Here is a 9926-nt window from a genome sequence, read left to right on the forward strand (position 1 = left end):
AGCCGGGAGGGGCGGGGGGTGAGTGAGGGAGCGGGCGGAGGAGGAAGTGTCATGGCGTCGGGCCGTGGAGCTTCTTCTCGCTGGTTCTTTACTCGGGAACAGCTGGAGAACACGCCGAGCCGCCGCTGCGGAGTGGAGGCGGATAAAGAGCTCTCGTGCCGCCAGCAGGCGGCCAACCTCATCCAGGAGATGGGACAGCGTCTCAATGTGTATCCTTTCCTATCCTGCGCCGCTCACGCCCTGTTTCCCTTGCCCGGTCGCCGGGCCTGGTGCTCCGCGAACATGGCGCCGCCGGCCTCGGCCTTCGCTGGACCTCGGCCCCGTGGTCAGGGAAGTAAAGCTCCAGCTCGGGCAGTCGCGAGGGGCTAGCAGAGGGGAGGAGGAGATAGGACCCCAGGAATGCGGGCCAGGAGTCTGCGTTGTGTAATCTGTTTGGGGCAGCGCGTGGTGGTGGCGGCGGGGGATGGGAGTGTGGCTCAGGCGAAAAGAGGAATTTTAGGGATTACTGCAGAAAAGGGGCGGCTCCTTTGACTTGTCCCTGTTCCCTGAGGGTTTGAGAGGTAGAAGGGTTAGCGATGCTGAAAGGCCTAAGTGTTTTCCGCAGCCTTTCCCCGCTCTCCTCGCCGGCTTGATGGCGGCTCTCCTACCTTGGGAGCGCACTGAAAGTCTTTTATGTTCTTGGCGTGGTTTTGTACGGGTGTGTGCGCGCGCGTTTCAACTGTTTCATTTTGAGTTTAGTCAGTCGTAGCCATTGATAAATAGTTCCAGGGCCCTCAGCGCTGTTAGAGTGAAAAGATCAGCAGTTTTTCCTCCCATTTATTTGGCGTAGAGTCTATTCTCTTCCTGCTGCCCCACCCCCCGCGGGCATTTATTTCTTTATTTCTAGTTTGGCGTTTGGATTTGAATGGGAGGTATTGGAAAAGAACCTGGGAATTTTCCATCAAAATTGTTTTGGGAATGAGATCTTGCTTTTGTCAGATATTTCCTAAATGCTATGTTCCAGCTCTCAGCTTACAATAAACACTGCGATTGTTTATATGCACAGGTTTTATATGCACCATTCTTTCACCAAATTCAACAAAAATGTAAGTACTAGTTTGTTGCCTGTTTTTACTGTGCGCAAATTTGAGGGTAAATCGATACGCAGAAAAAAAGTTGGTCATTGCGTTGTTGGATTTAGTGTTCTGAATTAACGGTAAACGTATATCACGTGATAAATATTTTGCTTCAAATGCGGGGTTTTTGTGTTTTTAAAATTTGTGATGAATTAAACTGCAAGGCACTGTTAAGCTCTGCCAGTCCTTTTAAGCTAAAAAAAAAATTTTTACTTCTTTAGAGAGTTATTACATAAGTTTTCTTCATTTAAATTTTATACCTAACATTTGAATAATTTCAGTAGTAATGTACAGTGGAATTGGGCAAGTCTGGTCATTCTGTGATACGTCTTAATTATGTTGTACTCATTGTTTAAAATACTGTGAATTGAGATTAAATTATGACATTCTTTTGAAAGAGCTATTTAGCAGAAATAATTCATTTCTTCATTTGCTAACCCAGTAATTTCTTAAGATGTCAAACTTTTCTGTTTATCACCTTAGCATCAGTTGTCTCCTAAAATTTTGGGTGATTCAGACTTCAATTCTTGCTTCAGATATAGTACGTCAGGAGTATGTTTATGTATTATTAGTAAAATTTACACTTGAATATTAAGGTACATAACCTGTAAACCTTGATAAATAGAGTAATAGCATTTTGTTGAAATGTTAATTTCATTTATGAAAGATGAGTTTGGTGTATGTTGAGAAACATGCATACTGTGTTGTGTGTGAATAAAGAAAATTGCATATTTAGAAATGTTTAACGCTGCTTTAATTCTATCTTTGTTACTTTTTATCAGTTATTTTTAGAATATTATTCTGAAAGATATGTGTAGAAAAATGGACCAAAGAAGACTTTCTGCTATTTGTGGATAGTCATTAGGACTTATTTGCTAAGAGAACAATCCTAGGAAAGATCCTCAGAATATGATTTTTGAAATGGAAGAAAGGCTTCGTGGATTAGATTGAGTCCTACCTTAATCTCTTCGGATCCTATTTCGTTCATCAGTTTGGCATATAGGTTTATCTTGGACCATATATATTTTAATATACATTTTGGTCTTTTGAAGACTTCTGGCTTCTATTTCTTTTTTAAATCTGCGTAGTTCTTGCTCTGTAGCTTCTAGTTTTCCTAGTTATTTCTTGTGCTATATAACTTAGATCAGTGATAGTGTTATGGAAGAGAAAGGAAGCCTTTGGTGATTACATTTAGACTAAGGGAATTTAATTTTTATATAAATTGCCTCCAAAGGCAGTAGTGAACTAATGAGTGTTAATATAAATGTGGTTTTCCTTACGTAACCCTGGATAATGATGGTCGAAATTACAAATCAAAGTAGTTCTGACTATTCTTTATATGGCTACAGATGTATCATTTGCTGTCTCATTTCTACTACCAATAAATGATCTAGCCACAAGTCTTCACTTATTTATTTATTTATTTATTTTTGAGACAGAATCTCACTCTGTCACACATGCTGGAGTACAGTGGCGCTGCCACAGCTCACCACAACCTCTGCCTCCCTGGTTCAAGCTATTCTCCTGCGTCAGCCTCCCGAGTATCTGGGACTACAGGTGCATGCCACCATGCCCGGCTGATTTTTGTATTTTTAGTAGAGGGGGGTTTCACCATGTTGGCCAGGATGGTCTTGAGCTCCTGACCTCAGGTGATCCGCCCGCTTCGGCCCCCCAAAGTGCTGGAATTACAGGCATGAACCACCGTGCCCAGCCATCTTCACTTCTTTGTTTTGAGCCCTCCTTATAATTTGTCTTTATGGCCTGGTTGGCATGCTTTACAACAAATACCCTGCTTAAAGCCAGAATTCACAACTTTAGATTGTCATTTGCATTCTAGCTTTCACTATTTTACTTAAATGTTTTCCTTCAATAGAAAGGCCAGGGTATTAATTTATTATTACCTTCTTTAATGTCTTATTGTGGATGAAGGTAAACTTCAGCATTTTTACGTAGAGTCATTAATAATTGAAATTTGTTCATTTCTGTTTTGAGAAATAGTATTATACCTTTCATATCTGTTGTCTTTTTTACCTTTGCTATTATAATATTATAATATCGCAAGTGGTTTTTATATTTGTATCAGTGCACTTGCATCAGTTGCACAGCCTCACTTTTATCTTTCCCTCCCCCGTTCTTTTAGGGCAAAGGGGGTGGTCTGAAATTGAATGTGAGTCACTTTTAAATTTGTATTATTCCACATCAGTGGGAAATTTTTGTCTATATACTGAAATGTCATGGTAAACTTAAAAAAGCATGAATCTTCACCAAACTGACCACCATTCAGCAAATCAACCCTATGAAATAATAAGCTTAAATAAGTTAAGACACTAGTGACAAACTCTATCTAGTCTTATAGTTAATATTAATAACATCCATTAACTGTATGAAAATATTTTCAAATGTTCACGTGACTTAATTGTATTTTCCAACGTTGTAATATTAAAAGTTTTAAAACCCCCAAAAGTAATGTGCTGTTGTATTACTATTTAAGAATAAAATCAGTGTCAGCATGTTTTGGTGACCCAGAAATGGTCTCTTATCATTGAGTTCTTTGTCTGTTACTCAGAGTTGAATAGCTGTCAGCAGTAAATGACTTTTATATGTAGCCTAATTAGATAAATCTACACTTTGTTCACTAGATGCAATGAGGTTCATGTAATTGGAATTAATAAAGAATGGCCTTGCTGGATCAAGCTTAAAAATAAATTTAGTAAAGTGCAAAAGCCCTGGAGCCAAAAGTGCTGCCAAGGTATATACTGAGGGAAAGCACCCACCCCCCAGGTCACACTTAAGTAGATATTGACACAGCTTCTCTTACAAACTCCTAATTTGGTCTTTTGTGATGCATTTTTTTCTTATACCAGTTCCAAGTCCCTTAAGATTAGATTGTAAAGAGCACACCCTTTTCTAAGTATTTTTGTTGGTCATGGTCTGTTCTCATAGCACATCTCCAATTTACTTGATCTTTTCCATCTTCTCTTTACTTAGTTCCATTGCCTCTTTCTTGAGCTCTAGCAATCAGAACTCCATGTATAATATGCAAGATTTAAAGGTATTATAGGGCCTGGCATGGTGGCTAATGCCTGTAATCCCCGTACTTTGGGATGCTGAAGCGGGTGGATCTCTTGAGGTCAGGAGTTCAAGACCAGCCTGGCCAACATGATGAAACCCCATCTCCACTAAAAATATAAAAATGAGTTGGGTGTGGTGGCACATGCCTGTAATCCCAGCTACTGGGGAGGCTGAGGCAGGAGAATCACTCGTACCTGAGAGACGGAGGTTGCAGTGAGCCGAGATCACACCACCACAGCTCCAACCTGGGCAACAGAGCGAGTGTGCATTTCAATTCATTGTTATACTCTGGTCATGTTTTACAGGAGTCAAATCAGCATGTGTTTCATTGTGAAGTCTAAGCAGATGTTTATTATAACTCACTTCCTCTTCTGCCTTTTAGTTTAGTAAAGCAATAATTAATCCAAGAATAATCTTATGCCCAAGATCCATTAGCATTACTCAGAAATACTGCAGTACTGTCCAGTAGAACTTTCTGCATAATGTAGGTTTTGTCTATTTGTGCTCTTCAATGTAGTAGGTACTATCTTGTAAATTTGAGACGATTAGCCTAGATAATTTTTAAATTCCTTTTAAACTATAAATTACCTGGTTGAAATTTTATTAAGATCTTACTATGACAGGTACTTTATATTTGTCTTGTTTTCTCAGGTAAAGTGTTCTCCTAAGGAAGCAGATGCAGTTACTAAGTGACTTGTCCAAAATTAACTATTATGTGGCTGGGATTTGAACCCAAGTCCTTTGCTTAATCCCAAACTGTAGTTCTCACTTTTTCCTATTCTAGTATATTTCAGAAGTAGAGCACAATAGCAATTTATGCCAGTGATTTGTAAGATTTATAAAGTAAACAGTGAAAAAAAACCTCAGATTTTGATTTGCCCGCCTCATTGCACTAAATCCAATGAGGTCCTCTTTATAAGTCCCAAATTCCTCTTTTTCAACTATACATCAGTGTTAGCATTTATGCATTGTGTATCACTGTTTTTCCTTAGGGTGCTTTCTCTTTGCTTTCATGTGACTGTTTTCTGTCAGGTTTTAAGAGTCAGCTGAAGTTGCTACTCTTTCATAAAGCATTCCCCAGATAACTCTCTTTTCCATTTGTGAATTTATCTCTCTGATCTTACCTTTGAATCTTATTCACATCCAGTTGTATTCCATCTGTTTGGGAGTTTATAGTGTGACTGTACATATATGAGATGAGTTTTTTCTTTTTAATTATAAAATATATAAAACCAACAAACAAATGTATAGCTTAGGGGATTATTATAAAACAACCTTGTAATCACCAACCAAGTCAAGAAATAGAATTTTGCCAGCTACCCCAGAATGCCTCCATGTGCTCAACTCAGTGTCAACCCCTCCTGCCAAAAGTAACTAGTATTCTTTTTTTTGAGATGGAATTCTGGTCTTGTCACCTAGGCTGGAGTACAGTGGTGCAATCTCGGCTCACTCCAAGCCTCCTGAGTTCAAGTGAATCGCCTGCCTCAGCCTCCTGAGTAGCTGGGATTACAGGTGTGTGCCACTATGCCCAGCCAATTTTTGTATTTTTAGTAGAGACAGTTTTCACCATATGGGTCAGGCTGGTCTCAAACTCCTGACCTTGTGATCCCCTCACCCGGCCCCAGTATTCTTACTCTTATAGTAATTACTTTCTTTATAGTTTTAGCACCCAACTCTCCATTCCCAAATACCATAGACCTTGCTCATTATTAAAAATTTGGTAAGTCTTTGAAGTCTCTCAGTATGCATGTTTCCCCTCCATCCTTTTATGTCACCTAAGTTTTATCTGTTGAAGGACCCTAAGGTGTGTGACCTGTACAGTTTCCACCTGTCTGAATTTTGCTGATTGTATAGTCACGGTGTAGTTTGCTGTGTTCCTTTGTTCTTGCATTCCTGGAAAATTGATGGTTAGATCCAGAAACTTAATCAGACTCCTGTTAGATCCCTTAGGCAAGACTATAGATGGTGTTAATGTTCTTTTCCTCAGAAGGCCTAGCGTCTGGTTGTCTCTCTTTGTAGTGTTAGTGGCTGTTGATATTCAATGCCTGGGTCCTTTCATTCATTGGTAATACTCTAATTCTGTCATTTCTTTCTTGCAAATTGGTATTTTTGTATTGAAATTCTTGATTAATCTCCTATGTGGACACCCAGTGGTACGTATCATATAGGATAATTACTTGATTTTTGCCCTTTTTGTGACATAATTCACATACTGTACATTTCACCCATTGAAAGTATGATGCTGTGGGGTTTGTGGGGTTTTTTTAAGAATATTCACAGAGGTATGCATCAATTTTTAGAAGTTTTCACTACACCAAAAAGAAACCCCCAACCCAGCAGTCATTTCTCCCTATTCTTTGCCCAGCCTATTAATAGACATTTCATAAATGGGATCATACAATATGTTGTTCTTTGTGACTGACTTCTTTAACTTACCGTATTTTCAAGGTTAATCTATGTTGTATTTATCAGTAGGTTGTTTATTTTTCTTGCTGAACTACCCATTATTCCACTATGTGGCTAGACCACATTTTTTATATCTGTTCATCAGTTGGTGGGCATTTGGATTGTAAGCCACTTTTTGGCTAATGTGAATATTGCTGTTAACATTTGTGTACAAGTTTTTGTGTAGATGTGTTTTTGGTTTCTCTTGGGCTTATATACAGAAGTAGAATTGCTGGATCGTATGGTAACTCTAAATTCCAATAATATTGGAAACTTGGATAACTGCCTTTTTTTTTTTTTTTTGAGACTAGGTCTCTGACACCCGGGCTGGAGTGCAGCGGCATAATTATGGCTCACTGCAGCCTCAACCTCCTGGATTCAAGTGATTCCCCCACCTCAGCCTCCCAAGTAGCTGGGATTATAGGCACGTGCCACCACACAGTTAATTTTTTAAATTTTTTGTACAGACGGGTCTCACTGTGTTGCTCAGGCCGTTCTTAAACACTTGGACTCAAGCAGTCCTCCTGCCTCAGCCTCCCAACACTCAGCCTAAAGCAGCTCTTTCCAGTGTGATTTGTCGCTTTAAGCACTGCTCTTCTAATCTTTTCTTACATTGTCTTTGTGTGAACTGAATACTCTTCGGTTACTCATTTTTGTGAGATACTAGCTTTCCTGAACTTTAAAAAGGTGGTATACTTTCAGAGTGCTTTAATAACTTCACAGAGCTCCCTTTTCTGTTATTTTGTATAATGTTCAGAAGTGTAGCAGCTTACTTTCTGGGAGTTTCTGGCTCTCTTCCCCTCCACATTTTTAGTTTCTCTTTTCCCTTGTCCCTATCTTACTGATTGTGCTTTTCCTCCCAGTGGTTTCTCTTCAAAGTGGAGTCTTGGAAGAGAACCTTGGGAGATCAATTTCAAAAGTTCATAGAAGTTAGCTTCAGTCTTTTAATCCTTACTGTAGGTCTCTTGCATCCATCTACTTATTGGACTGGCAAAACTCCCAGTTCTAGCTGCTTTTCTCACATTGGCCTGCCATGATTTCCAGTGAATGTCTGTTGGCTCTTTGAGGTTCTTTTTTTATCAAGTCCAGCACATGCCCCATTCCTTTGCATTTTGTTGCACTGTGCTGTGTATGTTGACATAGTAGCCTGTTTTGACCTCATTCATATGTATTAGGAATTCCCTTGGAATGGCTTGTCATGTGATTTCGTTGTAACTATCCATGGGGTTTTGGTTTTGCTATCTTGTTGCTCTGTTTTTCTGGGGGGGTTTAGGTATCCTTACTCTGCAGCCATCATGTCAGAATTCTTCAGGTAAATCACTAAAAGTTCATTTTCATTCGGGAGATGATACACTCATTTCCAGTGAGACCACAATAGGCTATCATTTAAATGTACTTATAAATACTTCTGGGAAAATGAAGTTGTTTTCTTAAAAGAATAAATCACTTGAAGTTTATGTTAAATAAGGAAGCTGTGGAAGAGTTCATTTATTGATAGACATTACAAAGTATATATATAATATTCTTGATTGATTTTCTCAAATTAATTCTGAAAGCTACTCTAGAACTTCCCCAGAAAGCTTTAAATGTTATTTTGAAACATGCTGTTCTTATCTGCCTAATTACAGGGATGCTGACTTCAGTGACTGTATTATTATACAAATCTTACGAAGTATTCCTGAAGCTGCCTAAAATTTTTTTTGCAAAATTAAATGATTGTAAAATTAAATGATTGTGAAATAACTCATACCTTTTCTCTGCACACACAGATACATGTATGCTTTAGCCTTGGTAATTTATATGCTTCTCTGTGGTCCTAGCTCAGCCTTTTTGTTGAGTCATTGCATGGCAGGAGTGCAAGAGAGTTAACCCAGTCCTGCAAGATCCAAGGCCTTTTCAAACCATAACAAATTCTAAACTTAGGTGTATAGAGTAGAATAGGTTTATATATTAACAAATGTGCATTGAGTGTTTGCATTGGCCAAGGCATATAAATATCTCAGTATAAAATCAGACAGATTTTATATAGCCTGTAAACTGACTTTCAAGGCCACGTCAGAACAGCAGTTTTGTTTTTAGTATTAATACCTAAAATTGGGTAAGGTAATTTTTTAAGTGAAAATCCAATTAGATCACTGCATTTTATTATAAACATACATATACATTTTAGGGAGTACATATTTACACATTTTCTAGGGATTAGGGGAAATGGTGGAATCCTCCTTACCACTCCACATTTTGGGGTGTTAACCTAATATTTTACCCTGAAATAAGCTAAGGCTCTGATTGTTTAGTGACATATTACATACTCTTTATATGGCTATATATAAGGAAGTACATGTAACGTGAATTTTTCTCTAAATTATTGGAGCTGATACAGAAAAATGGATGAGAACTGTAGAAGTTCACCTGTTTGTTGTTAAAAGTTAAAAGTGAAGTTAATGTCTGTGCTTAGTGACAATATGCTGTTCAAGCAATTCTCCTGCCTCAGCCTCTCAAGTAGCTGGGATTATAGGCATGTGCCACCACACCTGCCTAATTTTAGTAGAGATGGGGTTTCACCATGTTGGTGAGGCTAGTCTCGAACTCCTGACCTCCAGTAATCCACCTGCCTTGGCCTCCCAAAGTGCTGGGATTACAGCGTGAGCCACCATGCCCGGCCTCACATTATATTTCTTTCTTTTTTTTTTTTTTATCTGAGACGGAGTTTCACTCTTGTTGCCCAGGCTGGAGTGCAGTGGCGTGATCTCGGCTCACCACAGCCTCTGCCTCCCAGGTTCAAGCGATTCTCCTGCCTCAGCTTCCCAAGTAGCTGGGATTACAGGCACGCGCCACCACGTCCAGCTAATATTGTATTTTTAGTAGAGACGGGGTTTTTCCATGTTGGTCAGGCTGGTCTCGAGCTCCCGACCTCAGGTGATCCACCCACCTCGGCCTCCCAAAGTGCTGGGATTACAGGCATGAGCCTCCATGCCGGCCTGTATTTCTATTTGGTAGTGATGGTGTGGACTGTAGTCATTTGTATCCACCAACAAATAAAATTTACTGTTGGCGTTCACACTATAGTAAATCCTTCCAAAGGCAAATGTGCACTTTCACACTCATCTTAAACTGAGGGTTCATTTAGAAGTTGAAAAAAAATGGGAAAGATGATTATTCTGTGGCCAAAAATCTGAAGATAATGAAACTATATGTAGTTCCATGCTTAAAAAGAAATAGCTGAGAGGGCAGGAAGAGAAAATTCTGAGGGCTCAGGGGCCATCTTTAAACGATGCAAGGATTCAGAGAGGATAC

General features: G+C 39.2%; 1 protein-coding gene across 1 annotated transcript in view; it reads left to right on the top strand.

The window, feature by feature from the left end:
• The first annotated feature begins 15 nt into the window (after positions 1-15).
• Positions 16-9926, top strand: part of CCNT2 (cyclin T2) — a 41912-nt gene continuing 32001 nt past the window's right edge. The window contains exons 1-2 of the mRNA XM_011937743.1: positions 16-209; positions 1004-1085. Coding sequence (XP_011793133.1) covers positions 52-209; positions 1004-1085 — 240 coding nt within the window. The 5' untranslated portion in view covers positions 16-51. The remainder of the gene's footprint in view (positions 210-1003; positions 1086-9926) is intronic.

This window comes from Colobus angolensis, unplaced genomic scaffold, assembly GCF_000951035.1.
Source record: "Colobus angolensis palliatus isolate OR3802 unplaced genomic scaffold, Cang.pa_1.0 Scaffold168, whole genome shotgun sequence".
Lineage (NCBI taxonomy): Eukaryota > Metazoa > Chordata > Mammalia > Primates > Cercopithecidae > Colobus > Colobus angolensis.